This window comes from Peromyscus leucopus, chromosome 14, assembly GCF_004664715.2.
Source record: "Peromyscus leucopus breed LL Stock chromosome 14, UCI_PerLeu_2.1, whole genome shotgun sequence".
In the NCBI taxonomy this organism is placed as follows: domain Eukaryota; kingdom Metazoa; phylum Chordata; class Mammalia; order Rodentia; family Cricetidae; genus Peromyscus; species Peromyscus leucopus.
The window spans coordinates 41,429,003-41,456,107 of NC_051075.1; the positions used below are offsets into that span (position 1 = coordinate 41,429,003).

The window sequence follows — 27,105 nt, forward strand, 5'->3', positions numbered from 1 at the left end:
TGAAGACAACGATAGTGTTGAGGAAAGTTCAGCCCTACAGATGCCAAGTTTAGACAACTCGGGGATCTATTGGAGGAATGCTAAGAAGCCACTGAGAAGGCGGAGCTCGAGCTGTGCATTTGGGAATCCTCAGTATAGAGCCAATTGCGAGACGTCAAGAGCATGGACGATGTGTGAGTTGCTACAGAGACGAAGGGACATCCGGAAAGCCCAGAAGGATGGTTTTCAAAGAGCGTTGCGACAAACACACATGAGAAGATTAGGTGGGAGGTAGAAACCAACGAAGGAGAACCAAGACGTCTAGAAGTCCTGAGGAGGAGAGAGCTTGTAGTTCGGATTTCTGTTATTTCCCTGACGTAAGGAAGGAAAGGAGGGGGTAAGAAGGAGGTGAGAGGCCCAGGCGTCTTCTCAACTCCGGTGAGAGGTTTTCCCGTGGCTCTCAGTGGAACTTTGGTGCCATTCCAGGGGGGTCACAGTCAGTTCTGTGGTGACCTACTTCCAGCTAGCGAGGTTTGCTGGAGTGACAGTGTGTCCACTCAGCCTTCATGGTTTGTGAGATCTGCGGCTCCGACGCAAGAGAGACAGTCTAGTAACAAGCTGCTTCCCAATTCTCCTTTCGCATTGGTAGCTGGAGCCTGTCCAGCTCTCAGAACGCTGGGTCTTTATGTGGGCCAGTCTTCCTCAGAGGGATCCACATCCTTAGGAAGCCTGGATGCAACCATAGAGCCAACGCTCTGGATACAGTGAGTCTGAGGGCCTCATCTGAATTTGGAAGTTGCTGTCTGTCACACAGTTAAACTCTTTTCCAGAAAGCCCAGAAGATTCTGTGCTTTGTAAATACCTCTTCTGGGTATTTGCTGCTGTTTATAAGGCCATCTTTGGCATCGGCAGGGCACAAGTTCCTGGAACCCGGGCACTGTCTTAACTCAGCAAATTCTCCGTCCTCCCCTCCATCAACTGCTGCTCTCAGCACCTTTACGTCGCACTTCAGAGGACAAGACGCGCATCTCCCATGCGATCCTCTTCACTTACCCCTTGCCAAGGGCTCCCACCCACGGGTGGTGGTGTGCTCACTTAAATGTGTGCTTCGTGCCTATCTAGTCTTTCTCTGGTCGCATCACTGTTGTCTCTAACAGGGTTCAGCCACAGTCACATTTTGAGGCATCATCCTTCCCATCAACAGCTCTGTGACCAGACAGGGCCTTATTCTGTGTGTTTGATGACACAAAGGACCATTCTCCTCAGGTGTTGTCTCATTCCCGTCCAGAGACACGTCTTGGAAGCATGTGTTGCATTCTGGTTCTTTCCTGACTAGTAACTTGGTCAACTAGTCAACCCTAAGGTCTTCTGGTTCGTTTTGCTCATAATTGGTTTTTTTTTTTTTTCCCATATAAAAACAAATGATAAAACAACTCTCTCTATAGGACGGGGAGAAAAGACATTAGTTAGTATTGCCCGGTAGTTTGACAGCAGTAAACAGAATCCGGCCTCTTCACTGGTGTCACTGGCTGCTTGACCTCCACTTAACCTTCCTGTTAGTTTCTGAGTTTCCAGAAAGTGTATTACTTCCCAGGGATACCAGGAGATTCGGTGTGAGTGGAGCATACACAGAGGAAGAGAGCTAGGGACGTGGGCATTGCGCTTGCCCTGTATCCAAATGTTCCAAAAGTGTTTTCAAATAAAACAGCACATCAGGTTGGTGAAGCAAAGAGCTTAGGACGGTGCGGAAGTTACCTTTTTTGAGGTAAAGTTGGAGCCAATTTAAAGAGATGTCAGAGGCCCGTGCCGCCTCTGAGGAGCCTCATGTGACGAAAGTTTCAAGGCAGAACAACTTTTTGCAGATTCACCCTTGCCATGGGATTGCATGGTAACTCCTGGTCGGTCGTGTGAGCATTTGGAAGTTCTCAAAATAAGTATGTGGGCTAACAGTCAGGTTTGCAACACTGAAATTCTGTACAGATTTCATTACATGGACAGGCTTGCCCCGCCCCGGCACCCTACCCCTGGTCACAGGCAACTCCTGGAGGGAGGTATCAAGGCAGCAAGGCTGCTGACCTCTGGAGACTGGAATGTGCATTTCCTTGTTGGGGCTCAGAGCCAGCTTCCTATTTATTTAAGAGGCCCTGGGCACCTTGGGAGCCAAGCAGAAGTTGGTGATGCAAGTTTTAGCTGCAAAGCATGTTAGGGTTGCCCAACGTGTCTGACTAAAATATGATTTGAAAGATTTCTCAAAGCCCTGGTGATGTAAGCCACAGCAGGATTAGGTAGTCCTGTAAATTCCAACCTAAGTAGATAGAAAGCTGGTGTAAACAATGAGGACACTCCCCTCTGTCCTCAGGCTGTGAAGTGGGGTGCAAGTCTGCAGTAGGGTGGATGGAATGCAGTGAGGGAGTTCCCTCTCCTATTCAAAACATCAGTCAAGAGAATGGTGACAGTGAGTGCCACTGGGGTTAATGGAGGTTCAGAGGGGTTTTTGTTTGGTTTCTGAGACAGGGTTTCTCTGTATTGCCCTGGCTGTCCTGGAACTCACTCTGTAGACCAGGCTGGCCTCAAACTCACAGAGATCTGCCTGCCTCTGCCTCCTGAGTGCTAGGATTAAAGGTATGCACCACGAGAGCCTGCTGACTTCAGAGTTTTTATGTGGCCATATGTTTTGCAGATGCCCAGATGTGTGTGTGTGCACGCGCATGCATGCACATGTGCACATGCATGAGTGTACACATGCACATTTGCTTTTAAAGCAGAAGGTGCACATGCGAAAGAACATAGGAAAGAGTGAGTGACATGTAGGTAGGGTCCCTGTGTGTGCACGAAGTGTGCAGGACCTGCAGAAGCCTGGCTCACAGGGTTGGGGTATAGAAGAGATTGGGGTACACTCTCTGGCTGCTCTGGTACAAGTGGGGAGCATTTTACCTTCCTGAGGATTTGATGGAGGCTACTGGGTTCTGAGGCAGGCAGGAGAAAGATAAGTCTAATTGGAAAACAAAACGAGGTATTCTGGAAAGGATGGAAGACCGGAGTGACGTAGAGGATAGCTACAAGCAGATTCTGCTGACATTTCCTGGTTAGAAGGAATCTGGAAAGTTCATAGTTCATGCTCCCACTCTGCAGATAGCCATAGAGGAAACGAAAAGGATTTAATCATGAAATATTAAAAATGCAAGTGAGCTGACCTTTTAGCCAATCTTTGTAGTATTAAAGTACTAAATAAGTAGGTTCTTGGTAATTAGACTCCTACAGAGAATTTAATTTGTATGTAGGTATGTAAGTGTTTAGTAATTCAAAACACATCCTGTCTTGTCCACGACTGAGCTGTGTCTGAGGATGATGCCTATATATGTGCTGACACCTTCAGCCTCATGTTATCACCTGCCAACCAGGGATGCTTAGCGCCTGTTCCGTTAGGGGTTACCGAGTGACTTTTGGTAGCGTACCGGGGAAGGGCACGGGGCAGTAGGGTGACTTCTGTCCTTATGAAGCCATTGTCCAACATTGTAGGAACCTGGTAGGACTATTGATTATGGCACCATCCTCACAGGGCACAGGATAGTGTTACACGTTATCTTCTTGAGACAGAAAACACGAGAGAGAAAGAAGTGAGGTGGTGTGACCGACTGCAAAGTCCTCACCCACAGGGTGAACCAGATACGATTTTAACTGTGTCAGAGCCTCTGAACTCACTGGCCTTTGAGCCAAATTCATGTTGGCTCTTCTTGCATTTTCCTCTTTGGGCATTCTAATGTAGACTCTGCTCCCCCCCTACCTTTTACTAATGTATATCAACCGTACAAAACAGGGGGGCTCCTTACGCCATTTCCAGACATGAGTAGAAGAGACTTGGCTTGTATCGACCCCTCTGCCTACCCACACTCGTCTCTGGTAGTGACCCTGTGCTTTCATGTCTGTTTAGATTATTTTAAATTTAAGAACTTTTTCAATTTAGGGTCTTGCTTTGTTGATGACCCTCAGTGCTCTGGGCTCAAGCCAGAGCCTCAACCTCCTGGGTACCTGAGACCATAGGTGTACTATTGCACTTAGCTGACCCCACTTCTACTAGAAAAGAATGCAGCAGTTGATACTTAGATAGCCTATATGTTCTTGCTTACATATATATATATATATATGTGTGTGTGTGTGTGTGTGTGTGTATGTGTGTGTATGTGTGTATGTGTATGTATACATATATACACACACACATATGTACTGATATACACATACATACACACATATATGTATATAGAGATTTAATACAAACAAAAATCCTTCCAGTCCATTGTTGAATGTAAGGAACATACATTTAAACTTTGACAGACGTTAGTCTCCCCGAATATCCCTGAAATAGCTTTGGTTTTTGAATACTACGATGTATTGCTTTGTGCCGAGCGTTTTGAATGTGGTCCCCATCAACCCTTCCTGGACAGAGCTAGGAAGACATTGTTGCCTGGTCTGTACGTAGGAGTCGTCAGGCTTGGCAACAAGAACATACCACTAGTCCTGGCCAGCTCAGGGTCCCAGCTTATCCTCCCGCAAACCGCTTTCAACACAGGCACAATTCTCTTCATACTTGTGAACCTAAAAGGGAGAACATGATTTAGCTCTGTTCTGAAGTGCCTGTCTTACATAGGATTCCATGTACTGACATATTTATTGGCTATTTGCATACTTTCGAAATTGTCTTTTATAGTCTCCGTCTCATTTTTACTGAATTGTTCACTTATTTCTTTTACTGGTTCCTTCAATCTCCTCTCCCTCCCTCTCCCCTCCCTCCCCTTTTTCTTCATTCTCTAGGGTCTAGGGTGCTCTAGCCAAGTGTTTTCCCACCCCTCTCTGTCTCTACTCTTTTTTTTCACTTTTTATTTTGAGTTGTTGTCCAGATTAGCCTGAATTTACCCAGTACCCTAGGCTGGCCTTGAACTTGTGACCCTCCTGGCTTAACCTCCCATCTATCTAGATTTCAGGCTTGGGTCAGTAGGACAGGCTGATTTCTACATGTCCTGAGTGGTAACCCTCTGCCATGTGTTGCAAACACCTTTCTCTCTGGTTTGTTTCCATCAGCTTTTTGCTTTTGTGTGTTTTGCCAAGCAGAACTTTGTAGTTCTAACTGTGAATCTGTTCATTTTTTAAGGAGTTAGGGTTTTGCTACCCTTCCTCCATCTTAGGAGTATAATATTTCTGTGCTTTTCTTATCGCTTTTCTGCAATTCCTCCATAACGTATATCTGCGATTGACCCGACTGGTGTTTGCAAACTCGACACAAACCTGGACCTGTCAAGGAAGAGGGGATCTTAAATGGGAAGATGCCTCCGTAGGCAAGTTTGTAGAGCATTTTCTTGATTAATGATGGATGGGGAGGGCCCAGCCTGCTGTGGCTTGTGCCACCCCCGGACAGGCGGTTCTAGACGGTATAGGAAAGTGGGCTGAGCAAGCCGCGAGGAACAAGCCAGTGAGCAGCATCCCTCCACGGCCTCTGCTTCAGCTCCTGCCACCAGCTTCCTGCCCTGTATGAGACCGTGCCCTGACTCCCCTTAGTGATGGAGAGGTAGAAGCTGAGCAAACCATTTTCTCCCCAAGTTGCTCCTGGTCATGGTGTTTTATCATGATAGACAGCACCCTAACTGAGACAGGTTATTTTAGAAATTGAGTGAAAAGTTACAGCCAGGGAGTCAATTCTGGTGTTGTGCTACACAGAGGGTGATTGAAACTAATGATACTGTATCATATTAACTAAATAGCTGTAAGACAGAGTTTTGAATGTTCCCTTCATGAAGAAATGATAACTGAGATGGTGGGTAATCTATTCATGCCATGTCCAGCAGTTCGCAACAGATAAATAAATATCCCAAGACATCGTTCCACACTCCGCGAAGTTGCTTATAGTTATTAGCTGTCAATCTTCTGTTTCTTCTAGATATATAAATTCTTGTTCATTTCTTCCCTCATAGTTCCTTAAATTTTCTTTATCCTGGTAACTTATTTTAAAAAGCATCATGAGGAAGTAAGCTTTGCTGTATTCATCCCAAGCCTCTGCGCATGTTGGGGGAAAGCCTAGTGTAATGATGTGGAAGACAGACATAACCCGCCATCTTTGGCTGTCCCCCAGTTTTCGAGGTCTTCAGATTAGGAGTCATTATTTTTAGATATCAGATTAGAAAATGTTGAGCCCACCCCCTGGTTAGTTTCCCCTAATCAAGATTAACAAAGGTGGTTCTGTGCAGTCTGTGTTTGGGCAGCTCCGTCAGTCCGTTTCACCAGCCAGCACTTCTAATTCATGCCTGGATCTGAGGTACCAGACAGACATCTGTATGAGGAGGAGAAGAGCATGCATAGGACCTTTGGGAAGCTCCTGCCTGTGCTGGGGGATTAGCCTATAGTAGCCCATGTCCAATAGGCAATTGTATCCAGTATGGGTCTAACCTTAAAACGTAAGAGTTCTGACAAGCCTGCATCCTGATTCCCAGCTACTTGGGAAGCTGAGGCAGGAGAATCAAAGTCTGCCTGGGCTACAGAATGTGACCCTGTCTCTAATGAAAACGTAGAAGGAGCACTGAGTAGGCAGCCTCATGTCAGAATGCTTGCCAAGCATGCGTGAGGCCCTGGGTCCAACCCCAGTGTCACAGAGATGAAGGAACAAACTATTCTAAGGTCTAAGGCATTTTCTAAGACCTTTTCAATCTTGAAGAAAGAAAAAAAAATTTAGAGGGTGCTTAAGGTGTCTGGCTCGCTCATATATTTAGTCTGATTCATTAAAGTTTTCTTTTTTGTCTATGATACTATCTCTCTGTGTGCTGTATGTACTTGAGAGTGTGTGCGCCTGTGTGCATAGGTACACACATGTGTGTGTGCATGTGGAGGCCAGAGCTCAACATAGGGTGTCTTCCTCTGTCACCACCTTAAATTTGGAGAGTGTCTCTCATTGAACCTAGAGCTCACGGACTGTCTAAACTAGTTAGCTGAGGAGCCCTGGAGCTCCCCTGTCTCTGTCCCTGCTCCCCCAGACCTACGTCAGCATGCCCATTTTTGTTTGTTTGTTTAAAGCTGGTGTGGGGGATTTGAGCTCAGTCCTGATTCTTGTGCAGCAAGTCGTATCCTCAGCCTGTTTTCCTTTCTAACACACAGCTACCCTCCAGAGAGACCGCATCTTCAAGCATTTTACCCGGAAGCGCCAAAGGGCTATGCGAAGGCGAGTCCATCAGGTCAACGGACATAAGTTTATGGCCACATACCTGAGGCAGCCCACCTACTGTTCCCACTGCCGGGAATTCATCTGGTAAGACCCCCCCACTTACACGTAGCCCACTCCCCTCCATATCCCCGGCCTCTGGCTGTGAGAGGTTACCTTGGCTTATGTCTGGTTTCAAGAGAAAATGTATAGATAAGGAGGAATAGTCTTTGGATCTGATTTTTGTCTCCTCTGTTCAAGTGTTGACCCTCTTAATCCCACTGCTAAAACAACAACAAAACTAAATAACGTGCAGATCCAAATGTTAGATATCATTTCTTATACTGGTAACCTCATTGGAGGTACTGATGAGTCCAAAGCATGAGGGAGGGAGGGAGGGAGGGAAGGAGGGAGGGAGGGAGGGAGGGAGGGAGGGAGAGACAGACAGACAGACAGACAGAGACAGAGAGAGACAGAGACAGAGACACAGAGACAGAGACAGAGAGAGAGCGCCAGAGAGAGAGAGCCAGAGAGAGAGAGAGAAGCCAATCAATTGATAAATTAGAAAACCTGGCGAAGAGAAAGGACAATTAAGAATATTGCTTGGAAGAAGGTGTGGATCGTGTGATTAGTTATGGGAAGTAATTGTTGAGAGAAAAATCTAGTTGTCAGTAGTGTCCAGACACACGGCATATAGTGTGCACGTGGTGTACAGCCTCTAGTGGTCCTATACTACAACCTAACCTCCAGCAATTAGGTGCTAACGTAATTAAAGGTTGAGGAATTCTGAAGACTGAGGACAATGTCTTACAGGATGTAAATGGAGCACGCAGTGGCAAGTCTGTAGCGGAAAATAAATGTAAGCAATAGTTACTGTCGGTGAGAGTCGAGGTCAAGCACACTTAAGGCATTTGGAAATAGAATTGCCCCCTGCCCCGCACCAACACACACACACACACACACACACACACACACACACACACACACACACACACACACGTGCGCGGCTGCTCCCATTAACATATCAGGAAAAGACGTAAATCAAGCTATGAGCAGACAGGGCATGGTGGTAACGCTTCTGCCCCCCTGTGGACTCCAGAGGGAGATGTAGGGAAAGATGAGGGAGAGCGCTGGGGCCGGGTAGCTGCAGTGTGCTGTGGGGTGTGTGTGTGTGTGTGTGTGTGTGTGTGTGTGTGTGTGTGTGTGTGTGTGTGTGTCTGTATCTCTGTGTGTCTGTGTATGTGTCTGTGTGTGTCTGTGTCCGTGAGTCTCTGTGTGTGTCTGTGTCTCTGTCTATCTGCGTGCCTGCCTGCCTGCCTGACGTCTACATGTGTGAACTGCCACATTGTGCATGTGAGAAGCAGCGAGGTAGTGGAGGAGCTCCTGGCTGAGTTCAGCCTCCTACACCCGGGGTTGGTTTTCCCTGAGGATTTAGGAGACAGCTGATGGGAGGTGGAACGGGAACCTTCATCACCTACCTTTCACATCACCGGGAGCATTCTGATCTGTCAGCTGATGTCCTTTGTGCCCACTGGAAATAAACAAGAGCTCAGAACAGCACACCGTCTGTGCCTCTTCCCTGAAGTGATGCTTTTCATAAGGGACCAGAGAAAACAATTCACCTTGAGAACTATGATTACAGATGTTCTTACTGAACTATTTGACTGACAGTAGTTTTTTTTTTTTTTCTCTCTCTCTCTCTCTCTTTTGTCTTGAACAGGGGAGTATTTGGGAAGCAGGGTTATCAATGCCAAGGTAAGAAAACATGTTTACGACCATGTTTAATCGCGTCCGTCCCTTTGTGAAAATATGGTAATACCAATAGAAAACAGGCCAGGCTGCACCCCATCAGTACTGTGGTAATTCTCCACAAGTCGCATGGCACCCAGGTGGCAGCTCCAGTCCTTACCAGACCCTGGATGTTTTGACAGTAGAGAGGAAATATGTTCATTTCTAAAGCAAGGACTCCCAGAAGAGCTTTGCTGCTGAAAGTCTGCAGTAACATGACGGGACTGAGAAGTAGAACCGATGTGCAAGCGTGCCCTTGAGTACTAAAGATCAGTTTTTGGTTTTCACGTTGCGCTGTTGGCAGGGTGAGACGCTGAATGGGTGCTATTACCCAAATTAGCTTTATTTTTCAGCTTTCTGAATTCAGAACAAAACAAAACAAGAACAAACAAACAACAAACCCAAATGAGGGGCTGGCGAGGTGGATCAGAGGTTAAGAACACTTATTGCTCTTGCCGAGGACCGCAGGGTTCAGGTCCCAGCACCCCCAGGGCTGCTCACAGTGTGTACAACTCCAGTTTGGAGGTCTGATGCCCTCTTCTGGCCTCCATGAGCACTGCTTGAGTGTGCTGCACAGATACACACACGAGCCAAACACCCGTAAACATATAATAAAAATTAAGAATTTACATAAGATATTAGCATGTACAATCAATCATCAATCAATCAATCAATGTGAGGAAACTTTTACAGTTAAATACCTCTCATTTGCACAGTTCTAAGGTAAAATCACCTTATAAGTATTCTTGCAGACTTAGGAAAAGGTAAAATGGAAGTGTAAAAGAAGCTTCCTTCTAGGTAGGTCTATGTGGGTGGGGTCTGCTGGCCTTTCATGGGGGCTTCCCCTACTGCTGCCCTGAGTGACATCTGGACATCAGTGCTGGGCATTTTGACTGTCTCTCTTCAGGTGACTGGTAACATAGTGCCACGTGTTCCACAGTGGCCGTCCACATGTAAATAAGAAAATCCTCTTTCTCTTTTAGAAGAGGTGAGGTCATGTGTTTTTTTTGTTTGTTTGTTTTTTGGTTTGTTTTCACTTAGGAGAACTGATTGAGACATGCTCTTGAACCTAATTTTTACTTTTATGTGTGGAAAATTCCACTGAACTCTCCAAGTTAGGGGAAATGAGCATGTAATTATCATAGCAGTTGTAACTGACCTACGCACTGCGAATTCAGTCCTAACTGAAGACAGCTCACGAGTCAGGCAGATAATCGCTTTTCAGCCTGGACCTGCTCGGGGTATGCCCTCTAGTGATATATCCACCTTATACAGTCTTATATAGATCAAGAAGCTCCAGATGCACAAGGGTGGAGTTTACAGATTAAACTCCGTGATTTAAAGGTGTGTCTTTTGTTTCTTTTTCTCTCAGCATAGCGCCAGGGCAGTGATTCTCAACCTGTGGCTTGCGACCCCTTTGGGGGCTGAGCATCAGATATTTACATTATGACTCCTAACAGTAGCAAAATTACAGTTATGAAGTAGCAATGAAATAATTGTGTGGTTGGGGGTCCCCACAACATGAGGAACTGTGTTGGAGAGTCACCGCATTAGGAAAGAAGTTGAGAACTATTGTGCTGCGGCATTTGATGGCTGACTTTCAGTGGGGTACCTATTCTTTTTTTCTTTTCTTTGTTTTTGGTTTGTTTTTTTTTTTCTCCTGAGACAGGATTTCTCTGTGTAGTTTTGGTGCCTGTCCTAGATCTTGCTCAGTAGACCAGGCTGGCCTTGAACTCACAGAGATCCGCCTGCCTCTGTCTCCCAGTGCTGGGATTAAAGGCGTGTGCCACCGACGCCACTACCCGGCAGGATACCTGTTCTTTAAAGAGCAGGAAAGAACATTAGTTAGGAGGCATGAGAGGTTTTTGTTTACATCTCACTGAAGGACATAAAAACAAATGCCTGGTAGGAGAGAAGTGTGCTGGCCAATCCTCATCAGAAGCACGGGGTGGGTGTTTCAGACAAAGCAGGCCTGAGGGTGAGGAAACCATCAGCGCTAGAAAGGCCACTGTGTAACAATAGGGCCAGTTCTTCAGAAAGACGTGCCACGAGTAACACGTACGTACCTAGCAGCGGACAGCAAAGCATTCGAGACAAAGGCTCCAGGACCATGAGAGAACTAGACAGGCCTAGTGGAAAGCAGCAGGGCCTTGGCTGACCTGAGCGGCACCACCACAACATGATCACACTAACATTCATCCACACACCATCCACACACCAGCCAGCAGCAGCCGACAACACATTCCTCCCAAGCTCATGAGGAACGTTTATCAACAAAAGACACATTCTGGACCTTACACTACTTTAACAAACGTGGAGAGAAACAGAACACACAGGAGTCATGTGGTCTGGCCAGCCAATGGCTCAGCAGGTAGAGATGCGCCATTGTAGCCTGAGAGCGCGAGATTGATCCCTGGATCCCACAAGGTGGCAGGGGAGATCCAGAGCTGTCCTCTGGCTTACACACACACACACACACACACACACACACACACACACACACACACTTTCTCCTTCACTCTGTTCTCTCTGTGTCTCTGTGTCTGCCTGTCTTCCTGTCTCTCTGTCTGTCTCTCTCTCTGTTTCTCTCTGTCTCTCTGTCTCTGTCTGTCTCTGTCTCTCTCTCTGTCTCTGTCACACACACACACACACACACACACACACACAATTTTTAAAATAAAAATGAAAGAATCATCCTGTCAGTTCACAATGGGATTAAACTTGAAGCCAATAGCAGAAAGGTATCTGAAAAACCTTCATTATTTGAACAGAAAACAACACATTCTAGGTAGCACAGGAGGCAACGAAGCTTACAAGAACATAAAAAAAAAATCTTGCATTTAATAAAAATGAAGAATATAGAAACAGGTGAGGAATAGTAGAAACCATACTTGGATGGAAAATTTATAGCATTACACGCACGTAGGGTACCACTCGGAGTTTGGAATATTCAGGAAGCTGGTTGAGCTATTCTGCAAATGTGTGTTAAATTGCCCCCTCAGCACTCAGCACCATGCAAGGACTTCTGGGCAGGCCTCAGCCACATGTGGAAGATTTGAAGGAAGGGACGGTCTGAGGGGCTGTGAGGAATCTGAGGAGGAGGGGTGGTCTGGGTAGAAAGGGACAGATGGAGAATATTTTCTCAGGTGAGATAGTCTTTGAGTTTTATCTTATTATAAACGTTAGCTCCCAGGCAAGTAGGATATCTTAGAGAGGGAGAGGGAACACTGTTCTAGAAAGATCGTACAGTTTAGTTTTTATTGAAGCCAATGGGTCTCATAGGAGGATAATATTAAGTAGCATGGTGGCCTCTGAGGGGTCTGGACCCTGGCTGGGTTTGGACACTGCTGTTGATGGCCGTGAGATGGTACTGGGAGTGTTCAGTCGTGGGACAGATGTGACTAGGGTCATACTGTGAAAAGACTCCTCTGAAGGTGGGTGCAGGATGAAATCCAGTCAGGAAGGAGGGAGCAGCTTAGGGCGGGACGGCAGACAGTTGGTCCTTACACAGAGGTCTCGTTAGGGTGTTGTCAAGAGATGCAGGAAGGATGAGAGCCCTGGCTGGGCTGCCAGGAGGGGGCCGGACATCCAAGTCAAGTGGCTGGCATGGGCAAGCTTTCGTTGACTGCTGCAGCCCACTGTCCTGGGAGCTCCTGATAAATGCGTAATTGCTGGGTTTAATTTCCTAGTGTGCACCTGCGTCGTCCATAAACGCTGCCATCATCTAATTGTTACAGCCTGCACTTGCCAAAACAATATTAACAAAGTGGATGCCAAGGTAAGAGAACGCTGGTCTGCTGATTCAGCACCCTTTCCCTGTGTGCTCTCTCTCTCCCTCCCCCCACTTCTCCTCCCTCCCTGTTTCACTCTCTCCCCCTCCCCCTCGGCCTTCCCATAATTCTTAGAACGCACAATAGTGCTGGCATTTTTATTTCTGCTCCTTTGTAGTGTGACCTCACCTTGTACAGTAGTGGTGACTTTGCCTCACTGTGATAGAATGATTACCCCATCACTGACTTCCAGGAGTTAAGGTTTATTTTGTCTCATGGTGTCCGATGTTTCAGGCTGTCAGAATGGGGAGGGCTCTAGGGAGCTCCTAGCAGGGTGGAGAGGAAGCTGAGCCTGGAACCTAGGGTGGGGTATTACCTGCAAAGTTCTGCCACTAAGAATGGGAGCGTGCGTGTGTGTGTGTGTGTGTGTGTGTGTGTGTGTGTGTGTGTGTGTGTATGTGTAAAGCTAGATCCCACCTCCTAGTGACTCTGTAGCCACGCCAAATAGCACCACTGGCTAGGGACCCTTGCGTTCTGAACACAAGCTTGTGGGACATGGCTAGCATTGGAATCACAACCCCTTGCACGGACCTAGTCGGTGGTCAGCTGAGCTGAGCTGTGCATGCCACTGGCGCCGTTGTATAACGAGAGCGCTCTGGTGGTGGAGAGAAAGAGGCCGGGCTTGTACAAGCACCTGCAGTGCTGAGTCTGTTCTGCTGTCAGCTCAGGCCCGATCCACAGCCTCTCTGTGCATCAGCCTGAAACATCTGTGCCTCGCTCATGCGCATCTGCGGCAGTTAAACGGAACTGACAAGTCCATTAACTGTAAAGAAGGCTTGCTAAGCAAGGAGACCCCGGGGTTCCTTCAGCCTCACGGGGACTCCAGGTCACAGGGACTCTGTGTGTAAAGGCTCCCGTTGCCTTTGCCTGGGATGGGCACATGCTCTAAATTCGGGAGGGGGGGGGGAGCAGGGGGAGTGTTGTTGACGCTCAGTGCTTGGGGGAGTCCAACTTAGGAGCGGTGACGACGGTGCACCTGCAGGTTAGGGAACACACAGAGGGATGTGGACTGGAGTTCGTAAAGGAAAGAGGCCCGGAAAGTCCACAGAGGAGCATCAGTCATCGTCTTGCCCTGTCTCGTGGTGCACCTGTACTTTTGGCCTCCAACTGTGAGGCTGATCATAGAGCATATGGCGAGGAGGTACAGAGAAACGGCACACGAGGAAAAACCATTAAGTCTGCGCTCCCATTGTCCAAATGCAAATGCCAGATGAAGGTTGGAAGGGTTGAGTGTGATGGCTGCTACAGGGTCACTTTGAGATGGCTTCATCCCGTGACCCCATATCTTCTGAGTGACATAGTTTCTAGAATTGAGAGAGAACTGTGATCTGAGTATAAAGGATGAGAGGGAAAATTTTAATTTCTGTTTCTTTCTCCAAATGGTGAGTGGTCTAACACGCACCTGTATCTCAGCCCTGTCTTGTTCATGAACAAAATGTGCTGAGACTCGAGCAGCCAGAGCTGAGCCTAGTAGAATAATGCATCCGGAGCCCCGGGTATCATCGCGATACTCGGCCTTTGCTGTTGCTCCCGTTGCAATTATTATTACAAAAGACGTTCTGTGGGAGCTGAGCTGTCCTCCTCTCCCTTCCAGATTGCAGAGCAGCGCTTCGGAATCAACATCCCCCACAAGTTCAGCATCCACAACTACAAGGTGCCCACGTTCTGCGATCACTGCGGCTCCTTGCTCTGGGGGATAATGCGACAAGGACTTCAGTGTAAAAGTAAGAGGCGGAGGGGCTGGCCTCCCACGTCTCTGTGGCAACATCGTACTTTACGTGTGCGGAGTTCTGAAGGCTCAGAATCTGACCGAGGGCTGATGCTTTACACATCAGCATCTGAGTTGTGTTATCTATGGATAACTTGTTGAGCATGTGGTGCATGTAAAGAGAATGGTATCTGATCCCTAAAACAATATTAGAAGATTAAACTGGGTGTTAAGTCTAGTGGTCTGCCATGCTCGTTGTTGGCTACTCGTTGCTGAGTGTAGACTGAGCGTTATGTTTTTAAAAGGCATTGGCAAGAGGCACTGGAGGGAGTGTGGGCAAGATGGAGGGCCAGGAGAGGTTTGGGTCCTAAGTAAGCACCGGCTCTCACCAGAAGTAGGCAGCAGCTGGAATGTCACTGTAGAGGGCGCTGTGTGGGTGGTCTGCAAGCGCCCGGTCACGTGACTGCGGGAGCAGAAACAGCAAAGAGCGAAGCTTTGATGGTGGCTGGCACCTTACCAGCTGTACCCGGTGCTGTTCAGAGCTCTTGCCTTTTCAAAGGCTCTGAGTGGGGGGAGGGCCAGCCTCTGTCTTGTGAGGGTCTTATGGAGCCATTGGCCTAGAGTTCATCTCCCATTGATATGCGATTATCCGGCTGTCTGGGGGTGCACCTGAAGCCTTATCAGACACACGCTAGGGTGACAACTTCCGTTGGCCGTCTGGGATAGTCAAATTGCATCTGTCAGCAAAAGGGACCAAGTTCCGGTGAGACATAGTGTGACAGACATAGTATCACATCACCCAGGGAACGGACATGGGAACGTCATCAAGGGTTGGTCTGTGTAGTGAGATCCACAGCAGCCTGGGGCACAGAGTGAGAAGAAGAAAACCAACACAAACAGAAACAGTGACGTTCTCTGCACACACACACACACACACACACACACACCGCCCCCAAGCATCTTTTTCATTCCCCTGGAACAGCAGCCAGCTCGGCTGGAGGCTTCAGCCGAGGCGCAGCTTCACGCTGACCTGGTGGTCTCACCTGAGCGAGCCGCTTTCCATTTTCTTCTGTTTCTAGCTAGTATACAGATCCATGCATGGGGCTCGTCTACACTCCTCTGTCTCCAGTTGCCTGAGAGCAGCATGCTTCCAAGGACTTGGCTCCTATGGCTTCTGTTTTTATTGCCCCAGAGTTTTTCTAAAAGGTCACTGTCGTGTGTATCCCTCTGTCCCAGTCGGTTTCCCACAAAGCTACTGAAGCTTAAGCTTTGGGCCTCCCTCTGCTAATGTGGCATTCTTTTTCATAATTCCCCAGTGACAAACTCAATCCCCATAAAGCCTAGACGGCGGTGTGCTTCCAAAGATGGACCGACTCCATCAAAGAGGCATTTGTCCCACACGATGGCTTCAGTCGGTCCTTCCATCCGCAGGACCCACTTCCAGAAACCAGATAGGAATTGGTTTCTGCTGATTGGACCTTAGAGCCTTCACGAGCACAGGAAGTGTAGTTTGCGTTGCTCACTTCTCCAAATGTCATTCGCCCTGACCTTCGAGCACTTGAAAGGTTGATTTTTCTCTTCCCCTACTTAACAGTTAGAACCACAGCCCCACAGGATATGCCCTGTGGGCTAGGAGGGCCACTCAATCACAAGAGTACCCAGAAAGAAGCTGTACAAAGCTCTCTCCTCTCCAAAAACCCACCCCTACCTTGTTTGAACAGTGACCTAGCTGCAGCTTGTCGATGGCTGTTTTTAATTTCTCTGCTAATTGGGAGGAGGGGGTAACGTCAGTTGGCACGATTCTGCCTTGTCTGATCACCTGCAATTGTCACCGTGATGAGCATTTTAATCTTTATATTGTAATCTTGCTGCCAAGGCAGCAACGACTGTTACACGGGATTTAGATGAGTCTGCCCCATCAAGTCACAGGCAAAAGGATGGAAATCTATTATTTGAAATCTGTTGTTCTATAATAGGCTAGGATTTCTGCTTCTGCACAAATCAGAAGTAGATGAAATGACAGGAATTGTTCTAAGTGTGAGTTTGATTTTGTGAGATGACATTGTCAGCCTGTGGTATTATTCTTCTGTCACAATCCTCGGGCTGTTAATGTTCTCCACAGCACGTGGTAATTTGGCTCTTTTGTGACTCTGGATTCTGTTTTCTTTCCTCCAGTATGTAAAATGAATGTACATATTCGATGCCAGGCCAATGTGGCCCCAAACTGTGGGGTGAACGCTGTGGAGCTGGCCAAGACCCTGGCAGGGATGGGTCTCCAACCTGGAAATATTTCTCCAACCTCGGTGAGCCCTTTGCCTGGTTGTCTATTGTAAGTTAGTCAGGTGTGGTGAGCTCAAGTGAGAGAATAGAGAACATAATCTCAGCAAATACACTGAACAGGCAGGTCTACTGCACTCAACAAAAGCTGTTCTCTCCCATCCAAGAGTCTATATACATTTACGGCAAGAAACAGTGAGCATGCCCGTGAATCAGGACGCAAGAGCAAGGAATCCCCCTCCCCCTTAAAATCAGCTTCCCATCCATTTGGTCTGGTAAAGATCTCAGAACCTAGATGCCTAGAGTGGGCCGCTGGCTGGTGACCAAGCTGGACAGTTGGCCAGTGGCCACAAGTCTCAGCTTCCTTATCTCCGAGGGGACTGAAGGTGACGCATCCTACGGTTCTCCACTTCCCTACACTGCATTGTGTGTTCGGGGTTGAGAATTCCTCTCTTCCGTTCTGCAGCCGATAGCTCCTTCCTCTGGACACTTGGGAATGGGTGGAGCGGTTCAGTGGCCCTGGCCGTGTGTGGTCCTGCAACCTCCCTAAGTGGCATCCAGCTGATGTTGTCCCTCCAAGCCTTGGCTGCTTCCCAGTTCTTCCTTCTGCCTTCCTGGCCAGTGTCCGCAGTGGGCTGGGACAGAGCCGTGGCTGGGTGGCCGTGAGATCTGAAAGGGGTAGTCTGAGGGAAGTGCGGGAAAATCCTAGACTGACTGTGAAGCCATCCCTGAGTCCTTCGGAAGGAAGTCCCGTCACTGAGCTTCTTACTCGCTGAGAAAGCAGCAGCGTTAGCTGTCTCGTTCGCTGTTACAGAAAGGCTCCTGCCCAGATCAGGGTCTTGCACTAACAGTGTGCTTCAGGAAGACCCCGGGAAGGTCCACCTCTGCATGTTTGGGGGTAGGCAGGTAGGATGCTAAAATGGTGGTGGGGGGGAGTGGAGTCCTAATGCATAGGATGGTGGATCCTGAAATGGGAATGTTAAGGATTTGGGGCTGAAATATGGCAAGATATGTGACCCAGTCCCTGAATGGGCAATGCCTCCTTGTCTGCTAAACCAAGTACCTTCAGTATTATGGTTTTTAATAGTGAGGAGACCAGATTTACCTGCTGACAGCGCATCATTAAAAAGAGAGAATTATAAGTAACCAAAGAGAAAAATGGGTTTTCAAAGGAGATTAAGGAACATCGGCTCTTGAGTCTTTAGCTCCAACCAAGAATTTGGGTTGAGGAAATAAAATTTAAGCTGGGACCTCTTTTCTATTTTTGAAAAGTTTACAAGAGATTTGGAGGGGGCAGCTAGAAAAAGCACTGTGTTTTAAATATGATCCGTTTTATTATATTGTTATCCCTGTTTTAGGGTGTTAAATATCTAAGGTCCTTGAAGGTGCAGGCTATGGCATATTGGTTTATTTTCAACATTGCTTAGAAGTCCCGGCAGGGCCTAGGGTCTAGGCACATCCTTTTAAACTAGATATATCAAGGACTTAAAAAATTGTATCTTCAGAGTGAGGGAGCAGCTCAGTGGTGGGCTACTTTTCTAGCATGCGTGAAGTATTGAGGTCCATTCATAGCACCTCAAAGGGAAAAAAAAACAATCAAAGAAGAACAGCCTCCCGGGGGCTGGAGAGATGGCTCAGCAGTTAAGAGCAAGTACTATTCTTGAGAAGACCAGAGTCCATATCAGTGGTTCACAAACCTAACTTCAACTCCAGTGGATCCAAACCCCTCTTCTGGCCTCCATGACACCTCCACACATGTGCACATGACCACACATGGACACATACACATTTAAAAATAATAAAAATAAATATTTCCAGAAGCAGCCTGTGTTCTCAAAAGGCATTCAAAGATGTATAAAGTAAGTGTGACCATTGAAAAATAAAACAGTGTGCAATAAGACAATAATTGAGTCATATTTTTAAATTCAGTATGAAAATATATGTCTTGGTATATTGTTTTTTTTTAAAAAATGTGTACGGAGAGGAGGCTGGTGAGGTTTTAGATATTTAACATTTACCCATCGTAATTCTTGTTGTTCCTACTTTACATTGAATTTTCTTTATATAATTTAAGTTTTTGTATTAAAGACACACATTCCTGTCTGGCTGTGGAGACTCTCTGAGCAAACACAAAAACCACCCTTTGCATGGAGTGGTCACTAGGTGGCTCTCCTGGAATTGGCTGCCCTGTGGAGAAGCCATGGGAGAAGAAACCACAGGGACCAAGCCTAGGACGCTAGCTTCTTCATTTTTGCACCAACTTGGATGCATTCTCCACAGAGCAGTGCATGCATACAGACCGACCAGATGGGGAGGTGGTTTTTGAGTTGGAGAACATCCGCCCAGGATTGACTTCTCCACACGCTGAGGCTGCTCACTGCTAGGATGGTCTCCCTCTCCAGACCAGTCTGGTGCTCACAGTAATATCTGCGTTCCTCCTCCTTGCAGAAACTCATTTCCAGATCGACGCTAAGACGGCAGGGAAAGGAGGGCTCCAAAGAAGGAAATGGGATCGGTGTCCACCCTTCCAGCAGATTCGGCATCGACAACTTCGAGTTCATCCGGGTGCTGGGGAAGGGGAGCTTCGGGAAGGTGAGTCTGGGCTTTGATCGGCTGGATTGAAGTAACAAGCATGCTGTGTGTATGTGTGTGTGTGTGTGTGTGTGTGTGTGTGTGTGTGTGTGTGTACCTGTATGGATGTGGGTGCACACCGGTCCTTCTCATGTGTACCCCACACCCTCAACCCCCAAGTGGCCCTCACGCTCGCTCCTGCTTCGCTCTAGGTGATGCTCGCCAGGATAAAGGAAACAGGGGACCTGTACGCTGTGAAGGTGCTGAAGAAGGACGTGATCCTGCAGGATGACGATGTGGAGTGCACCATGACTGAGAAGAGGATCCTGTCCTTGGCCCGCAACCACCCCTTCCTCACCCAGCTGTTCTGCTGCTTTCAGACTCCTGTGAGTATGACTGGTGCTCCCTTCCCACCTCACAGCCTCCTGTCTTCAAGAGCTTGAGACAAGAGTGAGATGTTGACCATGTCAGGAAGTTGTGTGGAACGGGCTCTCAAGACACTGGCCACTTCTGATGACCTGGGCAGACCCCTTCCTTCGTACTGTCCCATAGAAGGGTCACCTCAAGGGTTGTGTGCCCTGATGTTGAAAAGGCCTTCACACATGGATTTTCCTACAGCAGAGAAGTTATGGAAGTCTAAGAGGAAAGAAAATGTTATGGATTTTCTTGGTGAATTTGGCTATGGTTCTTCTATATTCTGGATAGGCTTGACCCTGAGTGAAAGAGGTGAGAAGGACGCAGAAAGAGCACCTGTCTTGATTCGTCCCAAGACTTTGCTCCAGGTCTTAAAGACCCTTTGTCTGCTACTTTGGACTAGTTGTGGGATTGGACTCTGCCTGTGATGTTAAGAGTAGCAACCCAGAATGTTCTTTGCTGTAATCAGTAGAATGCCCAGCTAATGGTAGTTTAAACAAACAAACAAACCAGGGTGGTCTCGGTTCATTTGAACAATGGTTCTTATTAAGTCACACAGTGTAAAGTCAGGTGGTGGCTCCTGGGGTTGGATTTCTTGCCCAGCGCCGTTGGACATGTCTCTAATGTCTTCTACTCGGTGGCTCTATTTGTTGCACCTTTACACATCCCACTGGGACAGGACAGCATCCAAAACAGAGGCCAGTGGGTGGCATGGACCAGTCTCCTTTCTTAGTCTTGGGCCATCTTTTTTAGCAGCAGGAGCTGGGAGAGGAGATACCTCACCAAGATGAGCCAGTGAATCATGACTGTCTTACACCAATGGGACCATTCTCGGGGCCAGGTCCCTCTGCTGCCTTTTTAGAGTTGGGTCCATACCTGGGTTTCTCTTATCAGCAAAGAGGGAAGGTGACCTCTGTGAAGGGTTCCAACAGATGAGTCAGAATTTTCCTGCTGCCTGGGAGACTGAACCCCAGGCATGTCCCTCGGCTGTGCTACCATCAGGGAACCTGAGGTGCTGTGGGAACACACGGGGCATCTCACTTGACTGGAGATGGCAATTAACAGCTAAGCTGAGGCCAGAAATGAGGCTTTGAATTTGTTGGCAAGGAGAGCGCTCCCCACAGTGAGTAAACAGCTCCCACAGACCTAGGGCTGAGGCGGAGCATCAGGTGTGAACAAAGCTCCGTACAGTGTGAGACTCTGAAGCTGAGGAGGGCCTGAGTGGAGGAGGAGCCGCCCAGGAAAGCAGGACCAGGCTGTGGAATGCAGCAGAAAGACACAGAAGAAACTGAAGTGGAGGTATGACAGGCCAGGTTGTGATCTCCTTACACTAGGCAGCACACGCATCCACCAGCATCCTCCAAGCGTCTTGGTCCTCACAGTCACAAGAAGCCTTTCAAGGAAATTTTTGGCACATAAAAGCATATGCACATTATATGCACACCTCCCTTTAAAAAACACAAGCGGCGCGGGAGAGGCTGCTTGCTCAGCAGCTAAGAGCACTGGTTGCTCTCCCAGAGGACCCAGGTTCAATTCCCAGCATCCACAGGATGCCTAACAACTGTCTGTAACTCCAGTGCCAGGGATACCGATGCCCTCTTCTGGCCTCTGCAGGTCCCAGGCATGCATGTAATACACAGACATAAATGCAAGCAAAACACCCATACACAGAAAATAATTTTAAAAATAGAAAAACAGTACTATACTTTGACTATGATCGCACTCATTTTTAAACACAGTAACAGTAATCTTGGAAATTGTTTCATATTTGCATACATCTAGCTGCTTCGTTTTTAGTAGCTGTATATTATTTTATGTTAAGAACATACTATGCCAGGCATGGTGGAGTATGCCATTAATTCCAGCACTCAGGATGCTTGGGCAGGCAGATCTTTGTGGTTTCAAGGACAGCCAGACCACACAACACTATATATTTAGACCTTAGCATGTATATACACACATATATACATATATGTATATGTATATATATATATAAACTTACTGCATATAATATATAATTTATTTATTTATGGTTAATTACTTACCTGGTCTTTTATTTCAACCCATCTTGAAACAAGCCCCCTTGTACTTTTATCTTTTCATCTTTATAGAGCAGTTCTACGTGGCATATTATTTAAAATTTGGATGGAGTCCACTTGTGCCCTCCTCCATCATAGTTAAAGGTGCCTAACATTTTATGGTCAGCCTTCCAAGCATTGCTCTGATAGCTTGGTGTCTGCCATCTTATTTAATCTGTGCCGTGACCCCATGTGGTAATACAATTTTAGAGGGCACAGGGATTCCTCACTTAGCCACTGAAGTCTTCATTAGCATTGGTGGCCCTTTCCCAGTGAAGGTCTGATGTTTGGCCACAAGGTGGCAGTCGTGACTGCAAAGTGGTCTTGATTTCTCCACCAGAACAGTGACACTGTGGAGCTTTTTTAAAGGGTGTGGATCACAGTGCTGTCTCCAAAACAAAGACCAAGGGGAATGCTCCTGACCTCCAGGTTAGAGGATGAAAAGAGTAATGGAGACCAAGAAACAAACGAGTTCCACACATGGATCTCTGGGGATTCTGGGGAGTCGGAGCTGAACTTCCACCTGCAGGGCATCCTCAGGGTTCTACCCCTAGTCACTGTAACACCAACTATAAAGGACTGAAAATGCTAGTCACTACAAGGAATGGCAAAGTTGGATGACTCTAGCTACTTGATTCTGCAAGCCAGGGCCTCTCAACTGAGAAGTCAGGTGCTGACTGTTGGCCTCTCCTCTCAAGAGCTCAGCAGTGAGCCCAGGTAGGGCATGGGAGTTCCCCACCTTCAAGCTGTCTGCCAAATGCCATTTCACTGGGAGGGTCTTTGTTCAAGAATGTGACGTCCCTTGTGGCCCTGTAGACTCCCTATCGCTGAAGCCCAGATGAGGAGGGAGCTCCCTAAGAGACTCTTGGGCTGGTAGTGGTGGAGCCATGGTTCAAGTGTAGGTCAGGCTGACTCTGACCCATGCATGGGTCATGTGTGGTCTCGCACCGCCCATGAGTGTCGGCCCACCAGCTGCTGAAGCGTTCACCTGCAGAGCTGTCAGGACTAATGACCGGAGTTCTTCTCGGTGTTCCTGTGTCTAAATGGCCTGAGTGTGTTGTCAAAGCCTCCAGTCCTGGTCACAGGAGGAGAGTGAGGCCTCTGTGAGGATCCCATGAGGAGATAAAGAGACTTCTCAGGGTTCAAAGGTGAGGCTGATCAGCAGGTTGCCAATGCTCTAGTGGATAAAAACATGAAACTTCTTCTTAAATGCTGAGGTTACTCTGTGATGAACACCCACTTCCCCACACCAGAGGCAACCATCCCAGAGCTCCCCACATAGAAACCATGAAGTGGGAACTCCTTCTGTTCTTGCCAAAAAAGAAAACAAAAAGCAAATTTCAAATACTAGCTACTTTATCAAGTTTTCTGCATAGGTTTAGGAATCCATAAACTTCTCTGCCCAAATCTCTCCATAAATATTATCATTTATAAGGGTAGAAATAAGTTAGGATTCTCAAACCTTCTGATAACATCATGCTTTCTAACACTTGGAGAATAATAACCTTTATCGAGACTTGTGAAAGCTGTTGGATCTACTGGTTTTATTTTTCATTGTCTTAACTAACAGAAACAGTGTGAGGATGAGATGGATGTACATAAGGATGGTTAATTTGGGGCAGCAAGATGTGGTGGGTAAAGGCGCTTGTTGCTGAGCCTGGCACCTGAAATTGATCCCTGGGACCTACATAGTAGAAGGAGAGAACTGATTCTGTGACGTTGTCCTCTGATCTCCACACATCTGCTGTGGCATACATACACACACACACACACACACACACACACACACACACACACACACACACACACACACACACTAAATGCTTTTTAAAGACACTTAATTTTTAAAGATGGTTAATATATATGATTAGTCCATGGCTAATATTTTTTGATTGACAGCTCCTCAGTCATCCCACCCTCAGCATCCCACCCTCAGCCCTGGTACCCATCATTGCTTTCTCTGCTCATGGGAGTTTTTTAGATTTGATTTTTCTGTGCCTGGTTTATTTCTCTTAATCTTCTCCAGCTCCATCTGTGTTGCCACAAATGACAGGGTCTCCTCCTGTTTTAAGGTTGAGTGACATTTCATTGTACGTCTACCCCACATTTTCTGTGTCCATTCATCCATAGCTTTGTCCATTCATCCATACCATCAATAATGCTGCAGTGAGCGGAGCATGCAGTTCTCTCTTCAATATGCTGACTTCTTTTTCCTTGGATATACACCGAGCTAATGGAATGGTTGGATCATATGCATGTTCCATTTTAATTTTCGAGGTATCATCATATAGTTTTGGACAGTGGTTGACTGACCCACAGTCCTGGGCCATCAGTGTGCACGGTCCATTTTCCTCCTCACTCTTGCCGGCATCCAGTGCCTTGCATCCTGTTAATAGAAGTTCTGGCAGGGAAGAGGTGATATCCCAGCGTGGCTTCAATTTGCATTTCTCTGATGGTTAGTGGTGGCAAGCTTTTTTGTTTCATGCATCTGTTGACCATTTATAGTTCTTCTTTTGAGAAATGTCTATTTAGGTCCTTTTCTCTGTTTTAGATTTTTGGAGTTGTTTACTTTCTTACCATTTGAGTTAAGTTGAAACAACCTGAGCTTTTAGCAAAGGGAGTACACTTTAATAATGTACTAATGGAAGAGGATTTCCTTCTAGGTCTGATGGCACATACCTGTAGTCCCAGACAGGGCCTGTGAGGTAGCATCATTGGAGTTCATGAGTTCCAGACCCTGCTGGTCAGTTAAAAAAAACAAAAAAGTACTTTGTATCAGATATTGTCATAAGCATCTGGCATGTATGATTGATGGCACCTCGTTGTCATCCCATAGGATAGATACAGTTACTGTCTTTGCTTTGTTGGTCATTCAAGGAAACATGAAAATATCAAAACACTCCCTCCAAACCCAACACTTTTAGGAAACTACGGAACTAGAAGTTTCCAGGAAAGAATACAGAATTTACAAAGATGAGCGAACGTATCCCCATCAAGTTCTGATAAAGACGGGGAGCTGGCTCTCGTTCCCCACAAATGCACCAGCGGGAAATGATGCCAAAGATCTCACCAGGACTACGGTTGAATGGTAGGGTTGCTGCGGAAGGGCATACTTTTTCAAATATGTGTTAGGTTTTTGTTTGAAACAGCCGAGATAGCGAGAATAAGGCATTATTTAGTGAGGAGAGCACTGGTCACTAGGGACCTAGGTCTCAAATCCAGTGCATGCTTCACTCCTCAGTCCTTTGAAGTTATTCACTTCCGGGTCCTTTCATCTTCTTTCGTGGCTGTCAGCCTTTTGGCATTTATGGCCTGGAATGGAGACCCCCACTGCCTTCCTCCTGCTTACCACCTGAGTAGAAGGAGCTCGGCTGAGGCCGGGGAGGGAGAACCGAGCTACTGAGCTTTCAAGAGCCAAATAGGTGGAGATAAGAGGCCAGCCAGAGGGAGAGGCTGGGGGTAAGGGGAGGGGAGGGGGGAACACTGAAGACAGAAAGGGCAGGAAGGGGGGGTGGCAGAGTCAATATTGGTCAGATGCGTTAGTCTTTGTCCAGAGAGAGACCCAGTTTCAGAGCAGGGGTTCTGGTGGGAAAACACAGGGCACCCTGTGCCCATCCCCTGGGACCTCGAGGGCTGCACTGAGGTCCCTCCTCGCTCCTTAGGGGTTTAGCCCTGTCTCTATCAGCTTCTCTGGTGGCTGTGAACCACAGAGGCTCCCAGAGCAGGGAGGGAGAGATCTGGCTCTCTGCAGTAGGTTTCCTCAGAGAGTTGGGCCTGCTGGCCTTCCTGGGTCAGCCCTGCAGATGGAGCTCCTGGCCCCCCAGAGGGACCCGCTGTTCCTCATCTGCGGGTCAGCACAGCCAAGGCCCCATTTCTGAAGTGAGATTGTTTAGGGTCTGTGCACACAGGCACAGGACGCCCTCAGCAGATTCCAAGTATGTTAGGGAAGTCACTCGGCAACACGAGGGCCAGGAAGCATTGCTTTCTCCGTATTTTTCTCTTGTCTCATAGTTATTAGTAAAGCAGTGTATGCAAATGTGAGAAGGGAGTTATTCTCTCATCCCCTTTTTCGGGCTGGTGATAGCATCAGAACCTTGAGTTAAAGTTCAGTCTCTCATTTTTCCCAGCGCCCAGTGTTTTTAAGAAATTCCTTGTTTTCTATTTTAATCAGTTAGGCACCTCCATCCAAAAATATGTCCATCCTTCCTAGTGGGCAGGAAACCTCTGGAAGGGGTCTCGAGTGGGGCGTGGCTGCATACACAGGGCAGGGGTAGATTAGCCAGGGCCCAGTCTGCTCTGAGCAGCCTGGCCAGTCCTGGTGCATCCTGAGCTGCTGCGAGCAGCTGGATTAGGAAGGAGGCACACTCAGCTCCTGTCATGGCGTCCGTTCCTCATGCTCTGATGCTGTGCTGTCCTGGGCAAGGAGAAGAGACCCCAGGGTGGCAGGTTAGGAGAGAAGAAGAAGAGACAAAGGTGATGAGCGTCTGAGGAGGCCCCTGTTAGCTTCAGCATGCCTGGATCAGTCTTGGAGTCTTAAATGTGCCAGTTCTGCAGGATAGGTGAAATGCAGAAGCTGGAAGTTCACCGACATCCATTCTGGATGCTTCTACTCATCACTGCTGCCTCAGAAAGTAACTGCTGTTCAGTAAATACCTGTTGGGCAAAATATCTTCTAATACTCAAAACAATCCTGGAAGGTGAAGATTTTTCATCCTTGTAACAGTTTGGATAGCTGAGGTCCACCGAGGTTAAACAGTTTGTCCTGGGTTCACAAAGCAAGAGCCAGTATGTGCAGTCTTGACTGGATTATGCAGCTCTGTGTTGTGTCTATTACAGTGTGGTGAGAAATCTCCCCTCTCTGCAGTGTCTACGTCTGAGAAGGATATAAAACTGTGTTCTTCCGCCATATGTGTTCTCTGGCTTTTTGTGAAGCACCTAAGGATATTTCCTCTGATCTCTCCGGAACTAGGTTTCCTCCTTTCCGTGAGCAATAACTACTTCACATGCCATTTGGTCAGCTTATGGGTCATTTGTTGTCATTTGCCTTTGGCTCAGATGGAAATAGAAAGCAAACTAGAACACGGTATTGGTGTTTCCCATCTCTGTTTGCTCCCAGCCCATCAGCGTGTTTCATCTTTCTTTTAGGTTGGTAGCTATGGAGACAGGTCCACAGACCAGGTTAGGATGTCTGGACCATGCTGTGTGATTGACTGACCTCCCCAACTGACAGCCTCTGGGGACAGCGTGCAGGGGGCCACCTTCAGGCATGGGATTTGGGCT

At 47.4% G+C, this 27,105-nt stretch overlaps 1 protein-coding gene across 1 annotated transcript in view; it reads left to right on the forward strand.

Annotated features, from left to right (window-relative positions):
* Prkch (protein kinase C eta) overlaps positions 1–27,105 on the forward strand; it is a 210,271-nt gene that overhangs the window by 109,922 nt on the left and 73,244 nt on the right. The window contains exons 3-9 of the mRNA XM_028858102.2: positions 7,117–7,267; positions 8,880–8,914; positions 12,637–12,725; positions 14,372–14,501; positions 16,661–16,788; positions 19,211–19,354; positions 19,546–19,719. Coding sequence (XP_028713935.1) covers positions 7,117–7,267; positions 8,880–8,914; positions 12,637–12,725; positions 14,372–14,501; positions 16,661–16,788; positions 19,211–19,354; positions 19,546–19,719 — 851 coding nt within the window. The remainder of the gene's footprint in view (positions 1–7,116; positions 7,268–8,879; positions 8,915–12,636; positions 12,726–14,371; positions 14,502–16,660; positions 16,789–19,210; positions 19,355–19,545; positions 19,720–27,105) is intronic.